This window comes from Sinocyclocheilus grahami, unplaced genomic scaffold, assembly GCF_001515645.1.
Source record: "Sinocyclocheilus grahami isolate Dianchi unplaced genomic scaffold, SAMN03320097.WGS_v1.1 scaffold307.1, whole genome shotgun sequence".
Lineage (NCBI taxonomy): Eukaryota > Metazoa > Chordata > Actinopteri > Cypriniformes > Cyprinidae > Sinocyclocheilus > Sinocyclocheilus grahami.
Genome location: NW_015505486.1, coordinates 369,388 through 391,068, shown reverse-complemented (window position 1 = coordinate 391,068; position 21,681 = coordinate 369,388). Strand labels below are relative to the sequence as shown.

Below are 21,681 nucleotides of genomic sequence, written 5' to 3'. Positions count from 1 at the left end.
TTTGCAATGCAATATTGAAAATCGGGAGGAAAAATGTACTTAATCGTGAAAATAATGTGAAACAATGTGAAAATATGCTTTCTGCAATATTTTCCTGTTTATAAATTTCTCTTGTACTGTATGCATATGTGTATTCATTAATTTTATATATCTAACAGTTGTTTTAATAATTTTTTTATGTTTTAATTAATTGAGGATTTGCGCATTTTACTTTTACTTGCTTGGTTGGTTGTTTGTTTGTTTACAGACATATAGATAGACAGACAGACATAGATAGATAGACACGCAACGCGATTTACTAAGATTTCGGTGAGTCTCGTGAAAACCAACGTTTGTTAACAGGAGCAAAAGAGTACGAGTATGAGACAAATTTTTTTTATGCATGGGCGCTCTTTATTTAACTTTTTTTGGACTGAAGCAATGCAACACCCGCTTACTGCAATGATAGAGCTTGAAAGATCAAAGAAAATGTTTAATATAACTGCGACTGGATTCGTCTGAAAGAAGAAAGTCATATACACCTAGGATGCCTCGGGGGTGAGTAAAACGCAACATTTTTGGGTGAACTAACCCTTTAACTTCTTTGGTAAGATCTTTGTGAATCTGCGCTCGAGCTGAATCTGTATTGAGCGGTTTCTTGAGTGTCTTCGGCCTCTGCTGCTCACTCATAGCTGTCTGTGTACACAGTTATTGATTTAGTGTCTGAGATATGATTTTATCAGTGCCAGTGTTATCTGACGTCTGACTGGAGAAATTTGTGCAGGTACAGACAGACCACTGTTTGAAATATGAGCTGGACCGGCCCACCAAAACAGACCATACACTAAACATAACTAGTGTTGAGCAATATAGCCTAAAATTATATTTTTATGTATGGCTTTTATGATATCCGGTATATTTGAATATTTTAATTTTTTTGGGAAATAAGTCGCTTATTCTCAACAAAGCTTAAGTCACTTATTAAGCTGGTTAAGTCACTTATTAAGCTGGTTAAGTCACTTATTTGACCAAAAATACAGTAAACACAGCAAAATTGTGACATTTTTACAATTTAAAATACTTGTTGTCTATTTGAATAGGTATTAAAATGTCATTTATTCCTGTGATCAAAGCTGAATTTTCAGCATCATTACTCCAGTCTTCAGTGTCACATGATCCTTCAGAAATCACTCTATTATGCTGATTTACTGCTCAACAAATATTTCTAATTATCATCAATGCTGAAAACAGCTGTTGCTGCTTCATATTTCTGTGGAAACTGAGATGTTTTTAAGGGTTTTTTAATGAATAGAAAGTTTGAAAGAACAGCATTCACTGCACTTTTAATGTACTTATGATTTCATCCATCCTTGATGGATAAAAGTATTAAATATTTGATATTTCAATATTTGATCCCTACACAAATGTATATACAAGTTTAATCATAATGAGCCATTTTAATATATTAATTTTACAGTTTTAACATTGTTCTTTCCAAGTATACTGTGGATCTTGAGGTTGAGAGTCACTGTTTTGAAAGTGTATTGCTGGACACACAAACACATCTGTGTGATGATCTGCAGGCGTCTGTAGGGCCAGTCGTCAGGATTATATTGTTTGGTTGGTTTGTCTCTCTGTGTAGGTGAGCAGCAGATTTACGGTTTGCTGTTTTAGGGGAAGGGAAGGGTAGATGGGAAAGGGCACAGTTTGCAACACTGACCCGACTCTTACAGAGATAGACGCACACGCTGGTATACACTGCAGCTTATTATATGCACTGTAAAAAAATTCTAAATTGTTGATAAAACAAATATGACTGCAGTACGTTTTACAAGAAAATACAATTTCAGTCTTTCAGAATTTCACATTTAATTCAATCTTAGCATTAAAGTGTGCCTTTTGAAAAGGTAGCGCCCCAGTGACAGCTTTTGTACCTTTAATTCTGAGTGTACTTGCCGATTATTTGTGAAATTAACTAGCAATTTCTGAGTGAAAATTCTTGCAGTCAGTGTACTAATACAGTAAATGTTTATAAATACTTTAATGCACTATACTTTTAAAAAATCTGCAACGTGTACACTAAAAAAGGCAGCTGTGGTTGCCAGAACTTTACTGTAAAAAAAATACAGTAGCAACATGTTTTATGGATTGAATTTAAATTTACAGTAAAAAAAATAATATTAACTGATATACTGTAATGTTAATATACAAACCTAAAATACAAAACACCATCATGGTAACACACATGACACTAAAATAATGCGATAAGCATAAATTTAATAAAATAAGATGTAACATACAGCTGTAATGTGCATAACTAATGAGAGAAAACTGAGAAGAAACTTTATATAAAAAGTGAGTTCACCAATACCATAAAAAGTGAAGAATTTCAGGGAATGTTGATTTATGTTTTTTTCACTGTAAATTACTGTTCTTTTTTACTCCAAAAACTGTAAATTTGATAGTAATTTAATAGTATTTTAATTGACTTCAGAATAACGTGAAATGTTACGCAAAACATCTGTTACAGCAAGGAAACTGACTGCTAAGTTCATTTTACAGTCTTTAAATGTTAATTTAAGCACACAAAAAAGCTCTCTAAATTGTATTCTTGTCCATTATCACCTGTGTAACACCATCTTACTCTACTAACTCACAACATAACTGTATCTGCACTATATCTGACCTTAATATTTGGCTTTTTGACATGTTTTACTCATTCGTATCTGGTGTTTTTTGTTTGCGTTTAATTTACGCTCTTACCAGGCCGGGTTTTTTTCTCTTTTGAGCTTTTAAAGAGCGATTTACCGCAGTACTACTTTAACTTGCCTGTTTATGTTAGTGATATATACACGATTAACCTCAGCTGAGTAGATGTCATATTTAATTTGTCGCAAGTGAAAGAAATACACACACAGTCTGTTGAGTGGGTTTTACTGTTGCGTACTTAGGGTTGCTGCAGACAAAATGTAGAAAAACGTTTCCCAAAAAATTTCCAGTGGACAAACTGGAATAAAGTTCAAACCTTAAGACTGTAAGACAGCTTTGTTGTTACTCCAGTGAAATTCAATATGACATCTACCCATGCATTTGCGAGTTATTTTGGCATGTTAGAGTGGTAAATGTAAACCTGAGTGCGATATGTAAGAGTATCCGGACATGCACAGACATGACTGATGTGTGTTTGCAGCATGTGTGTGTTCTGCATGTCTCAGGAATGTGTCCATGCGATGTGTTTCCTGATCCTTCAGAGAGAGCAAGAGAGAAAGAGAGCTGGAGATATCAGCACACGACCCTCGGAGAGCAGAGACAAACACATGCAGATATGGAGAGGAAACTTTGCCACATATCAGTGCTTCACAGGACAGAAGATAGTAATCATAGTCAAACAGAGCAGGAGATCGTATCAGTGCTAAAACATTTGTAGAGCCAGATGATGAACCCGCACCTCTCTCCACATCTGTTTATGTCTCTTTATCCGTAAAATTGGATGGGAATGCTGTTTCATGTTGACTTTCATTAACCTATTCACTTCAACAGTCAAAATTAGCCTTGACCAGTGCTTTAAATCCAAGCAAATCTGAAAGAACCTTCCTTTCTTTTCTTTTTTTTTACCAAATAAGGAGTCAACCTACCAGTGTTGTTATTTTTAACTAAAATTTAAGCTATGGAACACTGTATCTTAAACAAAATAAACATAAATATAAGATTAGAATTACAATTTAGAAAAACTTTAATATTAGAAATGTTGCTTTGGCAATAATCTGTATTTATGAAGTTGAAGAACTAAAATTAATAACTAAAAAAATAAAGCTAAATAGAAATAATAAATAAAAAATACAAAGGCTCATAACAAAATTTCTAAAATTGAAATTAAAATGAAAATATATAAATGTGACAATTAACCATGACCAATACTTTAAATTCTAAAACCAAATTCACCAAACAAAGAAAAGAAAAAAAATCAACCTACCAGTGTTGTTATTTTTGGCTTACCACTAAAACTTTTCATTAATTGAAATAAAGCTGAAATAAAATAAAAAATAGCATATGTGATGAAAAACATAATCTTAAAATATAAATATATATATATATATATATATATATATATATATTTAATATATATATATATATTAAATATATATATATATATATATTAGAAATACTGTTTTGGCAACTAAAATAAAACAGGTTTAAGTTGAAGTGACAAAAAAATTACTAAAACTAAAATAAGAAAATTTAAGCAAAGTAGAAAACTTATTTAAAAATTAAATTAATAAAATATATAAAAATCTAAAATTAAAGAAAAAATTAAAATATGAAATTAAAAGCTAATTCAAAATATTAAAATAGTCTATAAATAATACTAAAATTACACTGTACTCTACCATTCTAAAAAAACCTTGTTGGATTAATTCTCATCACTGATAGGCACACATTTAATCATCATGTATATAATATATATCATCAATATAATGGCAAATATTCTCAATTAAAAGGCCTTAAAGTCAACATGGAATATCATTTGCAACCCATTTTACATCTGCACTAATGTAGTCAGGGACTTCATTTTATCTACTGGGAAATGATTGGATAGTGCAAGAATAGTCTTTTGAGGAAAATTGTACCCGAGATGTACAAAGTCGTTTTTGACACATTTTGACATTTTTCTCTTTAGAATAGCATTCGCTGGTTAATCATGCACAACCTCGGCTTAAAGACATTAAGTAGGGCTTACTTGCAGACTTTCTCCATTACTCGCTGAGTCAGTGCGCCAAAACAAAGCCCTGGTGTACGTACTGATGACGTGTCCCCTACTTCACCGCTTGTTAACATTATGAGTTTATGATGCTCTTGGCACAGCTGAGCCGCGCTGTTTTCCTTTCAGAGCTTGTCTTCCTGGAGAAGCGCCACGCTCCGGTATTTGCAGACTTAACCGGTGGCCCGTACTTATACGTTAGCCTCTTTTAATTTCACACTGAGATGAGTTTGGCTTCGGTCCTGTTGGCGAGAAACGGGTTTAGCATCAGACGAGCTTCCTGAAACGGCACACAAAGTAGTAGTGATATCACTTTATTGAAGTGTGGGTTAAAACGCCTGACTGCAATGAACTTATTTACAGGACGGATCTCGCGGAAAAGATTCCCTTCGCTTGTTACTCCATCATCGCTGTGATTTTCAGGCCTGCTTTGGAGGGAAGATTTATGACCGTCTGTAATCGAAGCCCGACTGGTTTTAACCAGACCTGAGCGCTTTTATCATGACGCATCAAAGCTGAAATAATGCAACAAACTGCAGTTAGATGTGTTGGAGCATCTCAGAAATAGGCTTTTCTGTTTATGCGAGTGTGTTTTATGGTGGTGTATGCGTGACTAACATGTTCACAGCGAGTAGATGGGTCAGCATCGGGGGTCGTTCTGGTCGTGACCTCCCGTCTACTTCCTCTATCCATCCCTGGTTCTTGTCCTCGGCTCTCTTCTAACTCGCTCGTCTGGTTCTCAAGCTCCGCTGACAGGTAGTTTAACGCTTATATCCTGCTACCCCTTGAAGTCGGTCGCCGTCTGGATTTTTAACACTTAACTGCTCATTTCTGGGACTTTCTGGGGTCAGGCCTTAAACTCTGAACAATACCACACACACAGGCAAACACTCAGATATAACAGACCAGTCACCTCAGTATTTACTTGTTTATTTTATTTTTTGTCATTTATCTTATGATTTATTTTCATACTGTTACTAATTAATCCATTAAAAAAGATATACAAATCATAAAAAGACAAGAAGTTGGAAGACCTAAAGTTATGTTTACTTAATTTAAATAATTGAAGGCTGCATGCCATTTTTATTTTATTTAAATGTTAATTTAGTTCTTTTTTTTATATTTGAAATATTTTTCTTCTTTACTATTATATTTCTTTTTATATCATTTCTATAACATTCAATTATTCTAATTTTGTGTTCATTTTTAAATGTTATAATTATATAAAGGAATAAGTATGATAAAATGCCATTTTTGTTCCTTTGGTAGAGCGCAACAGTTGGGGTTATGGAAGTAAAAAATGCATTTCAATCATGACAACTCTCTGAACATTTTAGCATGGTGATGGATAGGACAATGTTAATGTATTTGGTCTTGGCGGAACAGATCTGCTACGCTAGTGCTGAATTGCTGCTGCTGTTGGTTATTGCTGTAGTTGTAGATTATCGCTGCTGCTGGAAGCAAGTAAAGGACCTTGCTACTGCCAATGCATACGGCGATTCGCTGCTGTGAGTATTTAAGACATACTGCTGCTGCACAAATAGCATATAAAATAACCCCGTAGCAGATCTATACAGGTGGAGCTGGGGAAGGTGGAGGGTTTCAGAGAAACTCTGAAAGCGCGCTGCAGGAATCTCAAGTGAATGCTAGCCAGCCATATAAATGCAAGGCAGTAAGCTCATTGGCTGCATATGCAGCATGAACCAATCAGCTTGTGCCAAGTCGTTTAACTCTCTGAATATCATCAGTTAAGTTAACACCCCGTCAGAATGCGCCATCTAGAGTTTCATGACTGAACTATATATTTATTTTGAAAAATAACTTATAAACCTATAAAGACAGGCCTACTATGAGCTACAAGGCTGTTAATCGGTGATGTATGCTTTTGTTGAAGCTATCAGTACACATTACTTCAACTGTTTTTAAATAATCATGTTTAAAAGTGGCATTCCTGGTGAAAAACTACATTACCCATGATTCTACAGAGATATCTCCACCAATCGCACCAAACAAAATGTGCCAAAAGAGACTCTTTGGAACGCTTAAATATTTGTATTTAGATACATATTTTATGAATTTGTATTTAGACACATTTTTATGTATGTATGTTTGTTTGTGTATGGGTGTGGGTGTGTGTAATCAACATCTTTAAATCGCTAGTTTGTTATTGCTTGATCTTTTTTAATTAGATTGTCTTTTGCCATGAAAAAAAATAAAAAGATTTACGCAACCGTTTAAAAGCTTGGGTCAGTAAAGACATTTATAATGTTACAAAAGGTTTCTATTTTAAACCAATGCTGTTCTTTTGAACTTATGCCGAGTTCACACTGCACGGTTTTAGCCCTGATTTTCACTCGCCGACAGGTTTTACGAAATGCCCGAAATCGGAGGCGAATCGGTGCTCGTTCACACGAGTGACAATCACGTTGTGTGAATTATCAAAGACGTGATCTGAGAGAATCGCCGACGTGTCGCAGACTCCCGTGAAGTATTTGGCATGCTAAATATCTGGAGCTGTCGGCGATTCAAAATCCTGCTGTGTGAAATGAGTTCTGACTGAAAAATACATACGTGATGACCTACAGCCAATGAGAGAGCAAGATACAGGGCAGCGGGAAGTTCTGGGAGGAGTTATATGAAACGTAGTTTGCGGACCAGACCGAGTTGTCGGCGATTCTTCCTATTGTAAAGTCATGCACAATTTAAACACAGCAGCAACTGAATGAAGGACTAATGCTGTGTGTGAGAGAATCACATGTTCAGGGACCCTCGTCTGTCCCAGTTGATGAAATTTAAATTCCACCCTACATTTCCTGCTGAATATTCTGTTTCTCATGCAAATATGTCACGTTACAGGAGTCCGTAAAGTAATCCAGGTCTCATGCTACAAATCGGCCACTCGTGGAAGAGGAAGTTGTCATCTTCTCTCATGTAGATGATCATAAAGCTGCTGTTTGTGTGTGTGTGTGTGTTTGTGTGTTTGTGTGTTTGTGTGTGAGTGTGAGTGTGAGTGTGAGTGTGTGTGTGTGTGTGTGTGTGTGTGTGTGTGTGTGTAAGAGAGTGTACGTGTTTTTGTGACAAATTTGTATAATGACAGAGGTATGACACAGGTATTACAAGGAGAAGGTGACTTTTCAGGACATTACCCCATGTCCCCACTTTTCAAAACGCTTATAAATCACACAGAATGGAGTGTATTGCAAATCTGAAATAGCACAAAGTCTCCTGTAAGGGGTAGGTTTAGGGGTAGGGTTGGTGTAGGGCAATAGAATATACGGTCTGTACAGTATAAAAACCATTACGCCTATGGGATGTCCCCACTTTTCAGAAATGTTAACCTGTGTGTGTGTGCGTGTGTGAGTGAGTGTGTGTGTAAGTTGTGGGAGAATGCAGAGAAATGTGGGGATTTACTGCTGATAGTGACTGATGCGGTTCAACAAGAGTTACACGTGGTTATCAACAGCCCAGCTCAACAGTCCTTCCCAGGCACACACATGTACATGGGCCCTGAGGCTTCAACTCTTAAATCATACAGTAAAGCGTTCATTACAGCAAATAATTTACTGCAAAATACAGTAAATGATACAGTGAATACAAGTGAAGAACTTTTTCATTAGCATAAATGTATGTTATTGACGACTCACAAGCAACACTGACAATTTAATGTAGAATTAAATCAATGTGATGTTTGTGACTTCAAGCATGGCTCATCCAATCAGAATTTAAAACTTTTTATTTTATAATATGTGATTTCAGAAGAAAGAAGAAATGTGCAACTTGTGTATTCTTCATGTATTGTCGTCTGTGTTGTTGTGTTTTGGTTGAATTACAGAGGGGTGTGTGTGTGTGTGTGTGTGTGTGATGGGACAGGCTAAGATCCGGTGACTGAAGGCAGTGGACTGTAGCAGTGACTTTCTTCAGTGCTGTATAACCACCAGACCAGCCTTATTAGCTTCCTCTATTACTGTGCTTAGTCATACATACTACACCACTTTAAGGTTTTTTGGCTGTGTGTGGAATGAAACACTAGCATACTACTTACTGTACAGTATGTACTGCATACTGCCTGCTCTATTTTGAAATAGTAGATTAAATGTACACTTTATGCAACGACAAATGTTTCAAACTGTAGCTGTCATATCATGTAATTCAGTGAGTTGTTATGATAAGGTTATGTTGCGTAGTAGTCCAATTTAATGTAAAAATGGCAACTTTTCACAGTCTGATTAAATAATGAGTAAAGATATAGATAGTTTTTAATTATTAAATACCCTACCCTAACCCTAATATAATAATAATAATAATAATGTTCTTTATTTAAATGTTACTTAATTTATTATATTATTATTTTGCTTTTTTAAAATTATTTTGCCAACTGGATGCCACACACCGACAACATATTAAACATACAACATAATAAGGTTACGTGACAATTAATTAGTTTTTGTTTTAATAATAATTATTTTTTCAATTTAAAGGGGTCCTATTATGCTCTTTTACAAAGTCTTCATTTTGTTTTGGGGGATGTACTAGAACATGCTCTCATGCTTGGTGGTTCGAAAAACACATTATTTTTCACATAATTTACATTATTAAAATACCTTTCTCCCCATCCTGGCACAAACGGCTCCCCTCCCCACCCCCCAACCATTCGAATTTCTGTAGGCAGGAATTATTTGTAATGATATTCTAATGAGCCGCTTTGTGATATCACAAAGCCCGGAAAACAAACACTGTAGTCCAAACGAGCCGTTCGTTGTAGTTCTTGAAAAGGGATTTTTTTTAAAACGAAATATCTCCCTTTGGAGTGGACTTTGAGATTTGTAACTTTCTAGATCTTTTTTATGCCCAAACATACACACTACACACTGACTAAAACCCTTTAATCATTTAAATTATCATTAATTGCTAACGAATTAATAATAATGATGAAATAATAATAATAACAAAATTTTTTCATTATTAATATTATTAACAATACAAATAATAATTAGTATTATTAAATTAATTAATAGTTAATTATTGATTATGACTTTAGTTTAAAAATTGCATTATGCTTCATTGATCACACTGGAAATGAAAGGCATTACATCATAGGATTTTACTACAGAGTGTTTAAATATTCCCTAAAGGTCAAGGCAAAAGGGTAATACTGTTTGGCCACACCCACTGCACTTTATCACAGATGAAGCCCCTCCCACACTCCTCTGTCACACAGCTGTCTGTCTGTCTGTGTCCGTCTCCTGCAGATCCACACAAACACGCGGCTCAGGATATATAACACACGGTTCAGACCTCAGGGCCTGTAGTGTAATCATATAATCCCAGCCTCCATCATCATAATGAGAGTAAAAACGTGGCTCTATCTGCGGATCTTGAATGCACCTGCAGGCCATTTCATGGCTGAATTGGAGTTTACTGACAGCTATGACGCTCCTGTCCTGAGGCCACTGCTGGGATGTTCCTGCCAAATTACTCTTACCTTTCTGATAGGAATGCTGCGCTCCGAAGAGCAAAACAAATGTCACCCTCTGAAATTTAAAGGGCTGTGCTGGTTACTTGTACAGTTTCTGTGGTTTGTGGTGGGCAGTATGCAAATTTTCTGTATGCATTGAAAAGATACCTAGATGACCTGACATTTGCAGAAGAGTGCAGTACACAGAGTCTGCGGTACACACACTTTCCAGGTGCATGGGTGCATAATGCTGTGCTTTCAACTTGACCTTCCAGTTCCAGTAACGGTGAATGAACCATAAGTAGCATCAGCTCTGATTTTGATCTCCTTCTTGACAGATTACTTTACTGAAGTAGTAAAAAAAAAAAAAAAAAGTTTTGTATTCATTGATAATTTAATAAATAATTAATTTTGCAGTATAATATCAATATTATTATTATATCATAATAAAGTAATTATTAATTATTATTACAATTATTTAAATTAAAAATAACCATTCAATCAAAACTAATTGTCACGTAATTTCACTATGTTGGATTTGTAATAATATATGGGGCATCCAATTAGCAAAAAATAAATAAAAATCAACTAATATTTAAATAATGAATATTATTATGTAATTAAGAATTATTATTTAAATGATTTAAATGTAAATAAAAATTAATTGTCAAATAACTTCACTATATTGCATGTTGTATTTGAAACTTCACTGTTTCACATTTAATAATGTGTGCCATCCAGTTAGCAAAATAACTAAATAATATCTAAGAAAATGTTTTTGTTTTATTTTGTTATTTTATTTTGCACACATTGAATTAAACATATGTAGTAAGGTAATGTGACAATGTATTTAACACGATTTGATGTGTTTTTATAAATTATTATTTAAATGATTTAAATGTAAATAAAAATTAATTGTCAAATAACTTCACTATATTGCATGTTGTATTTGAAACTTCACTGTTTCACATTTAATAATGTGTGCCATCCAGTTAGCAAAATAACTAAATAATATCTAAGAAAATGTTTTTGTTTTATTTTATGTTATTTTATTTTGCACACATTGAATTAAACATATGTAGTAAGGTAATGTGACAATGTATTTAACACGATTTGATGTGTTTTTATAATTTTTCACATTTTTCACATTTTTCAATGAAACTTTTGCAAAGTACACAGTATACAGTATATATGCATGCTACAAGAGGCTGTGATCTACTGTAAATATAATCACAACTGAATATATATGACTATAGAATAAAGTAAAACAGAATATTAAGGGTTTACAGACATTCCTGCTGTGCGTATAGAAATATTGACCAATCAGCATCCAGTCTGTGATCTGATATGCAGTAAGCAGAACCCTAGTTTAGTTTTCCGTTTTAAACAAAGCCAAAAGCCTTTGCTAATTGAAATGTGTACTCTCTCTGTCTCTCTCTCTCTCTCGCTCTCTCTCTGTTGTTTTCTGTGTCCAAAGACGGCTTACATCTGGATTAGATGCTTTGTCATGCGTGACGTCCCTCCGGCCTTCAGTGCAGCAGCACACGTGTGTGTCGTTGTGTGTGAGTGCTTACAGCTTTAGCCACTCAAGAATGATGTCCCGGAGTGTTTTAGCGTTCATTCATGACCAGACTAATGTCTGGAGCTCCAAACACACACCCACACACACACACACACGGCGTCCGCAGGGGTTCGCTGGTGTGGGAAAATCTTTTCTTGAGCAAAGCGGTGAAGTGAGGCGTATCTGCCTTTATGTGTGCAGTTATTCCTCCCACAGGACAGTCCAGTTGCTCAGAGGCTCCTCTTTCATAGCTTAGGCTTCATAATAACTCTCACGTGTGCTTCATTTAGATATCAATTTGTGTCTGACGTCTCACCTAAAAGTCTTCTAGAAAAATAGACATGAATTAGAGAATAGTACGAGTATAGACCTGTCAAATATTAATAGTGTATGATGATTATTTAATAAACAATGCAATTATAAACGGAAGCATCTCAGATTCTTTGGTCTTGGGATCATTTGATGAGACTTTTGATTGAAAACTGCTATTTTGGCCAGTCGGAGCACGGTTTGAGATGTTGTGGAGCTCTTGTCTTGTTTTAAAGCAGCACTATGTAACTTCTTCTGTGTTCAAAATTTGCAAAATGTATATAATGAGCGAGTACATCATGAATTCATCTTCCAAACCGCGTTTTTGTCTTATTCCGAATCACTACGGTACACTTGTAACAAGTGTTTATATTCGGACTATTGTAGCCTGGTCGGGTCGTCACCGCTGCGGAGTAACACATACCTGCGTGAATCACCATAGACATGAACTTATAGAAGTCGCTCCGGTTAGAATGTTCTTCCGTGGGATGTGTGCAGTTCTGTTTATAAACCGCTAGAGCACCAAAAGTTACATAGTGCTGCTTTAACAACACAATTTCAACCAGTTATTTAATTTAATAGAAGTACTTGCAACTTTAAATGTAATGAAAATAAAGCGTATGTAAATCTCAGACTTTTGCCTTGACAACTCAGTTTGAGATCTTTTCCGAAACTCTGCTGGAGTTTTATTTGCAGGAGAAACATCCGAGTTCAAGTTCTCCATTTGCTCTCAGTTTAATCTTAATGAAACAACAGAAATATAATTCATTTGATGAGGAGCTTGAGTTCTTCGTTTGGCCTCCATTCAATCTCATTGCTGTTTAGGAGAACCGGTTATTAAAGAATTAAAAAAGATGAATATAAAGAATTTGATGAGAAATGTTTGAGTGCATATTGAGATAAGACAGTTGTTTTGAGATCTTTTTCGAGCGAAACCTGAGAAGCCTCCATTTGCTCGCCTTGTTGCAGGTAATGAGAAGCCATTGAGATATATTTGTGTTTATCAGAAGTCTGCAGATGCGTAGTATGAGCATTGTTGAAGTGTGCTGATGTGTGGTGGTGCATTGTGAGAGGGAACAGTGTGGGAACACAGGAGGTGTTTGTAGATTTCCTGCAGAGAAACTTCGACATGGGAATGCAAAGTTGCGCTAACAAAGCGTAGCAACCCCTTACTGACTTCAGAGGCCCGGGGCGAAGATGGGGGAGGGGAGAAGTCAACCGTCAAACACCGTCCCAGGAGAAGCGCAGGAGGCAAAGCCTGCCGAACCACTGCAAGCATGCCATTCAGCTGATAGAGATGAGCGTGGCCCGACATGTCCAGGCCTTCACCGCTAGCTCACTTCTGCCTGACACTCTGTGTGGGAGATGAGAAATTAGCAGCTCATTAGTGAATAAACACGAGGAATAATGCTCTTCTTGAAGTCCTGTAGGTGTTTTGTTATCCTGCGTGTTTACTGAAGGTTTAGTCTCCCTGGATTGCGCTGAAGGTCACAGTCGTGTTGGCTTGTAAAGTTTGTGTAGTATTTAGTGACCTTCTTTGGAAAAGGTCAGTCCAAAATTAAAATCTGCCACTTGGCTTATAAAGATTAATGAGTGCTTTCATACAGGGCGCTAGGGCTGCCAAACTGCGAAAATATAGACACAAAAGCATCATAAAAGTTGTCTGTATGATTTGTGAGGTATATCAAGTCTTTATGCCACAGCTTTGTGTGAGGAACAGACCAAAATGTCAGGCATTATTGCATAAATGTCAAGTTTTCATTTGTTTTTCATTGGCTTATCTGTCCTTCAGGACAAATTCAGGGTTTTTTCCTGTTAGAGGTGAAAGTTTTATTCAGAAAGATTGATATACATTTATACTTGTGTAGAATTATATATATTATTATATATTTTTTTATATATATAATTTTCAGTAATGTAGTCCTTCAGAAATCATTCTAATTTGCTGGTTTGAAAAAAGTCTCAATTTCTTCATTCCTTCATTTTCTTTTTAATTAAATAGTGTATTTATTAAATAATAATTAAGATATTCAATTACATATTTTAGATATAATATTTAAATACAAAAATTATTGTATTGAATAATAAACAAAAATAATAAATCACACACACTTCTTTCAAAAATCTGAATAATTACCATGCAACATGAGTGTAGCCTAAGTGATGACAGAATAAAACATTAAAAGTTGCATAAGAGAATTTAGGCTAAAGACTCGTTAAAGAGCTGGAGGGCTGGATCGGGCAGCTCCTGCTCTTCTGTAGTATTCTGTGGTTTGTGATCAGTTATGTCCCACGCTCAGAGCTGACTGATGTGGGAGAAATGTTTGATCTGGCTTCTTCGAGTGAAGCGGAAACACGCCCCACTCCCAGCAGCATGTGACTTGAAATAGACACTCGTGTTCACGCTGTGACCCCGGGCCCGCTGGTGCCCATCGGTGACCCCCGCTCGTGCCTCGGGCGTCAGGCAGCGGACGGATGAATATGGCTTTGTGTGTGTGAAAGAGGGCCAGATTCCAGTCCGGGCTCAAACAGACAGATTTAAATGACCCCGATGTGAAGTTTTCAAATGTTTTGTGTCTGATCAATGCAATATTTTGTTGAAGAGCTGATGTGGGTTTCTGTGTTGAATTGAGCTCGTTTCGCTGCTTATTGTGCCACCTAGTGTTTTGCCCTCCCCACTGCAAGCATACAGTACACACACACTTATAACTACCAGTGTTGGGGCATTACAAGTAATGCGAGTTATGTAATCAGATTACTTTTTTCAAGTAGCTAGTAAAGTAACGCATTACTTTTTAATTTACAAGAGAATATCTTAGTTACTTTTTCAAATAAGTAACGCAAGTTACTTTTTTTTTCTCCCAATTTATTGATTGACAGCTCTCCTGTCCCCATGTTGAGAGAAATCAGAAGATGCTACTGTAGTTCTAAAATAAATATGAATATGCCTTAATTCATCTCACTCACAAAAAAAAACATAGATTCAGTATTCCTCAAAATGAATAAAAAAAATGCAACTTGCAATAATTAAATGTCATTAAGAATAAATATCCTTTATGTATTTAATCCCATTCTGTTAACCAATGTCTTTGCTTCTGACCTTCGATGATCCAGTTCAACCGTACTAATAAGCCAAAATTACTCTAGACAAACATTTGTGTGTTTTTGTTTATTGCTGAAGTGTGTTGAAATTTCTTCTTCTGCATTCTACTGTACGGACGTAAATTTACTTTCCCTTCAGCCTGAGGCTTATTCATTTCACTTTTGGTGTAAAAAGGCTTTTATATTTGCCAAAAATAGAATTTTTTATTTTAAAAACAAACAAGCAAGCCCTGTCCAGATTTAAAAAGTAACGCAACGCATTACTTTCCATAAAAAGTAGCTAAGTAACGTAATTAGTTACTTTTTTGTAATGCATTACTTTTAAAAGTAACTTTCCCCAGCACTGATAACTACAGACCTGTTGGATCTACTTACTTTTTCCTCACTTTGACTTCAGTGTCTTCTTGAATCTGCTTGATTTGGACGAAACAAACTGTGGTTGTCAGTGTATAGCGTATTAAATTTGGTGCGTAATTCGTTTATGCTGCAGACATGAATTATTACAGGTTTTTTTCCCCCTCAGAAAACTGCCATCACAGATATCACATTTTCTTCAGAGTAGAATTCATTTTTTTTTTTTACGTGGTCTCTTTTTTAACATCTAAAGAAATAGTAAACGTTTAAAATGATCACACGGGATGAAAATTCAAATAAGCGGTCTAGAAAAAAAGCGGTTATATTATGAAGTGTGTCGCCCCCTTATGGTGGCTGCCATGTTGAGTGTTTGAAAAGGCAAGACACTTCACTTTAAAAAGTAATATTTATGGGCAACTAATATGTCTCCAGGTTGAGTGTTCCTATAATGACATTATTGTTCAAATGTTTTGGGTCTGTAAGATTTTTTAAATGTTAAAGGCTTTTATGCTCGCCAAGGCTGCATTTATTTATTATAAACAAACAAACCGTAATATTGTGTAATATTATTATAATTATTTTCTTTGTGAATATATTTTAAAATGTAATTTTTATTATACGGTAATAGCAAAGCTGTATTTTCAGCATCATTTCTCCAGTCTTCAGCGTCACATGGTCCTCCAGAAGTCATGCTAATATGCTGATTTGATGCTCAAGAAACATTTATTATTATTATTATTATCAAAGCTGAAAACAGTTGTGCTGCATATACTTTTGTGGAAACATGTTTTTTTTCCCCCCACTTTCTATTGATCTTTTAGGAATAGAAAGTAAAAAAAGTATTAATTTCTAAAAAAAAAACTAAAAAAAACAGGAGTGTCTAAGAAAAGTTGAAAACAAAATGTATGCTACAGCATCAGTAGCCGAATCAATATTTGCGCTTCTCTGTCTGTTTTTATCCGCAGGACTCTGATGCCTCTGTTTGATCCAGACTCTGGACTACTTATTGTGTCTGGGAATGTATGTGACCATTTATTAACATATTTTAAGATACTTTAACATTCTTTATCTTCAATATGAATACTATTATTAATCATATTTTCTCAGGGTGAGAGTGTGATCGACTGTTTCGAGGTGAACAGCAGTGAGCCCTTCCTGTCTCAAGGTAACACAGACGCTGTTTCTCGGGCTCTTCTTTCGTGTTTCATGAAGCTGATCTGTCTCTGTCGTTGTCAGTGAGTCACTGTTTGACGGACGTGTCGACTCGTGGCGTGGCTCTGGTGCCGAAGCTCGCTCTGGACGTCAGCTGCTGTGAGGTTTTGCGTCTGATGCAGCTCACTGATAACTTCATAGTGCCCATCAGCTACCAGGTGCCTCGCAAGGTATGAAGGAGTGAACACACCACCGACACTGAATAAACACATCCAGGTCTGCCAAACTCACAGTATAAAAGCTCAGAATGCACATGAATTATCTTACACTAGTTATGATTGATCAGCTGATAACACGTAACAGGGATGTGATTTCCTTATTTTACGACCTGTGTGACGTCCGTAAATTGCGTAATTCCAAGTTTGTGACGAGAATCATTTATACAAACAATTTATTGATTGACAGCTCTCCTGTCCCCATGTTGAGAGAAATCAGAAGATGCTACTGTAGTTCTAAAATAAATATGAATATGCCTTAATTCATCTCACTCACAAAAAAAAACATAGATTCAGTATTCCTCAAAATGAATAAAAAAAATGCAACTTGCAATAATTAAATGTCATTAAGAATAAATATCCTTTATGTATTTAATCCCATTCTGTTAACCAATGTCTTTGCTTCTGACCTTCGATGATCCAGTTCAACCGTACTAATAAGCCAAAATTACTCTAGACAAACATTTGTGTGTTTTTGTTTATTGCTGAAGTGTGTTGAAATTTCTTCTTCTGCATTCTACTGTACGGACGTAAATTTACTTTCCCTTCAGCCTGAGGCTTATTCATTTCACTTTTGGTGTAAAAAGGCTTTTATATTTGCCAAAAATAGAATTTTTTATTTTAAAAACAAACAAGCAAGCCCTGTCCAGATTTAAAAAGTAACGCAACGCATTACTTTCCATAAAAAGTAGCTAAGTAACGTAATTAGTTACTTTTTTGTAATGCATTACTTTTAAAAGTAACTTTCCCCAGCACTGATAACTACAGACCTGTTGGATCTACTTACTTTTTCCTCACTTTGACTTCAGTGTCTTCTTGAATCTGCTTGATTTGGACGAAACAAACTGTGGTTGTCAGTGTATAGCGTATTAAATTTGGTGCGTAATTCGTTTATGCTGCAGACATGAATTATTACAGGTTTTTTTCCCCCTCAGAAAACTGCCATCACAGATATCACATTTTCTTCAGAGTAGAATTCATTTTTTTTTTTTACGTGGTCTCTTTTTTAACATCTAAAGAAATAGTAAACGTTTAAAATGATCACACGGGATGAAAATTCAAATAAGCGGTCTAGAAAAAAAGCGGTTATATTATGAAGTGTGTCGCCCCCTTATGGTGGCTGCCATGTTGAGTGTTTGAAAAGGCAAGACACTTCACTTTAAAAAGTAATATTTATGGGCCACTAATATGTCTCCAGGTTGAGTGTTCCTATAATGACATTATTGTTCAAATGTTTTGGGTCTGTAAGATTTTTTAAATGTTAAAGGCTTTTATGCTCGCCAAGGCTGCATTTATTTATTATAAACAAACAAACCGTAATATTGTGTAATATTATTATAATTATTTTCTTTGTGAATATATTTTAAAATGTAATTTTTATTATACGGTAATAGCAAAGCTGTATTTTCAGCATCATTTCTCCAGTCTTCAGCGTCACATGGTCCTCCAGAAGTCATGCTAATATGCTGATTTGATGCTCAAGAAACATTTATTATTATTATTATTATCAAAGCTGAAAACAGTTGTGCTGCATATACTTTTGTGGAAACATGTTTTTTTCCCCCCACTTTCTATTGATCTTTTAGGAATAGAAAGTAAAAAAAGTATTAATTTCTAAAAAAAAAAACTAAAAAAAACAGGAGTGTCTAAGAAAAGTTGAAAACAAAATGTATGCTACAGCATCAGTAGCCGAATCAATATTTGCGCTTCTCTGTCTGTTTTTATCCGCAGGACTCTGATGCCTCTGTTTGATCCAGACTCTGGACTACTTATTGTGTCTGGGAATGTATGTGACCATTTATTAACATATTTTAAGATACTTTAACATTCTTTATCTTCAATATGAATACTATTATTAATCATATTTTCTCAGGGTGAGAGTGTGATCGACTGTTTCGAGGTGAACAGCAGTGAGCCCTTCCTGTCTCAAGGTAACACAGACGCTGTTTCTCGGGCTCTTCTTTCATGTTGCATGAAGCTGATCTGTCTCTGTCGTTGTCAGTGAGTCACTGTTTGACGGACGTGTCGACTCGTGGCGTGGCTCTGGTGCCGAAGCTCGCTCTGGACGTCAGCTGCTGTGAGGTTTTGCGTCTGATGCAGCTCACTGATAACTTCATAGTGCCCATCAGCTACCAGGTGCCTCGCAAGGTATGAAGGAGTGAACACACCACCGACACTGAATAAACACATCCAGGTCTGCCAAACTCACAGTATAAAAGCTCAGAATGCACATGAATTATCTTACACTAGTTATGATTGATCAGCTGATAACACGTAACAGGGATGTGATTTCCTTATTTTACGACCTGTGTGACGTCCGTAAATTGCGTAATTCCAAGTTTGTGACGAGAATCATTTATACAAATATCAACAAAACAGAATCTTTAAAGTCTCCTAGTGGTTTTCTGCTTTTTATGGTTTAATGTTTGAAAGCAGTTTGGATCAAGTATAAAAATTGCTATTTTAATTGTACTATTCTGTCAAATCAAATTATTGTTATTATTATTCAATACTTGTTTTTTTTTATTTGTAGCACAGTGGCATTAATGCAATATAAATATATTTCTTTATTAATTGGCTCAATTCTTATCATTTCAAATAGTAATTTGAAAACAAAATGTATGCTACAGCATCAGTAGCCGAATCAATATTTGCGCTTCTCTGTCTGTTTTTATCCGCAGGACTCTGATGCCTCTGTTTGATCCAGACTCTGGACTACTTATTGTGTCTGGGAATGTATGTGACCATTTATTAACATATTTTAAGATACTTTAACATTCTTTATCTTCAATATGAATACTATTATTAATCATATTTTCTCAGGGTGAGAGTGTGATCGACTGTTTCGAGGTGAACAGCAGTGAGCCCTTCCTGTCTCAAGGTAACACAGACGCTGTTTCTCGGGCTCTTCTTTCGTGTTTCATGAAGCTGATCTGTCTCTGTCGTTGTCAGTGAGTCACTGTTTGACGGACGTGTCGACTCGTGGCGTGGCTCTGGTGCCGAAGCTCGCTCTGGACGTCAGCTGCTGTGAGGTTTTGCGTCTGATGCAGCTCACTGATAACTTCATAGTGCCCATCAGCTACCAGGTGCCTCGCAAGGTATGAAGGAGTGAACACACCACCGACACTGAATAAACACATCCAGGTCTGCCAAACTCACAGTATAAAAGCTCAGAATGCACATGAATTATCTTACACTAGTTATGATTGATCAGCTGATAACACGTAACAGGGATGTGATTTCCTTATTTTACGACCTGTGTGACGTCCGTAAATTGCGTAATTCCAAGTTTGTGACGAGAATCATTTATACAAATATCAACAAAACAGAATCTTTAAAGTCTCCTAGTGGTTTTCTGCTTTTTATGGTTTAATGTTTGAAAGCAGTTTGGATCAAGTATAAAAATTGCTATTTTAATTGTACTATTCTGTCAAATCAAATTATTGTTATTATTATTCAATACTTGTTTTTTTTTTATTTGTAGCACAGTGGCATTAATGCAATATAAATATATTTCTTTATTAATTTGCTCAATTCTTATCATTTCAAATAGTAATAAAATAAAACAAAAACATTTACTATTATTATTATTATTATTAATAATAATAAAAGAAGTTGATATAACTATAAAAAGTAATATTTTAAATATTATTTTAACATTTTTTATTTCACATTACAGTAGTATTTTGCAATAGTAATATATTTATAATTCATGAAATTAATTATAAATTATAGAAATTATAATTAGAAGTATAATTGTTATTATTATACTTTTTATTTTGACTAGAATAGTATTATTGCAGTAGTAATATATATGTATATCCTTGTTGAACTGTTTAATTTAATGATTTAAATACTAATAACACAAAACTAATAATGATATTATTATTATTAAATACTTGTTTTTTATTTTGTTCAATTATTTTTCAAAATTATTTATAATTATTTACAGTTACAAAAATATTATTATTACATAGTCATACTGAATGAATATAGTCATACTGAATATACTTTATATATATTATATTATATATATTACTTATATATAATATATTATAACAATAATAACATATTTTATATATGTATATATATATATATTACTTATATACAGTGAATATACTTATATAGTCATACTGAATAAATTAAAAAAGTTCAATTATATTTCAAAATTATTTATACTTATTTTCAATTACAAACAAATTATTATTATTATATAGTCATACTGAATGAATAGTCATACTGAATATACTTATTGTAGACTTATATATACTTTATATATTATATTATATATATATATATACAGTGGGTACGGAAAGTATTCAGACCCCTTTACATTTTTCACTCTTTGTTATATTGCAGCCATTTGCTAAAATCATTTAAGTTATTTTTTTTTCCTCATTAATGTACACACAGCACCCCATATTGACAGAAAAACACAGAATTGTTGACATTTTTGCAGATTTATTAAAAAAGAAAACCTGAAATATCACATGGTCCTAAGTATTCAGACCCTTTGCTCAGTATTTAGTAGAAGCACCCTTTTGATCTAATACAGCCATGAGTCTTTTTGGGAAAGATGCAACAAGTTTTTCACACCTGGATTTGGGGATCCTCTGCCATGCCTCCTTGCAGATCCTCTCCAGTTCTGTCAGGTTAGATGGTAAACGTTGGTGGACACCCATTTTTAGGTCTCTCCAGAGATGCTCAATTGGGTTTAAGTCAGGGCCCTGGCTGG

The 21,681-nt window shown here is 34.9% G+C and overlaps 2 protein-coding genes across 3 annotated transcripts in view; both read left to right on the top strand.

Annotated features, from left to right (window-relative positions):
- LOC107601580 (coronin-7-like) overlaps positions 1–21,681 on the top strand; it is a 164,555-nt gene that overhangs the window by 132,972 nt on the left and 9,902 nt on the right. For both annotated transcript variants that reach the window (XM_016293818.1, XM_016293817.1), the window contains 3 exons: positions 16,485–16,539; positions 16,627–16,684; positions 16,756–16,901. In XM_016293818.1, the coding sequence (XP_016149304.1) occupies positions 16,485–16,539; positions 16,627–16,684; positions 16,756–16,901 (259 nt within the window). The remainder of the gene's footprint in view (positions 1–16,484; positions 16,540–16,626; positions 16,685–16,755; positions 16,902–21,681) is intronic.
- Positions 18,682–19,151, top strand: LOC107601583 (coronin-7-like). Its single transcript, XM_016293820.1, has 3 exons — positions 18,682–18,732; positions 18,820–18,877; positions 18,949–19,151. The coding sequence occupies exons 1-3, from the start codon at positions 18,685–18,687 to the stop codon at positions 19,098–19,100; spliced, it is 258 nt and encodes an 85-aa protein (XP_016149306.1). The 5' UTR covers positions 18,682–18,684; the 3' UTR covers positions 19,101–19,151.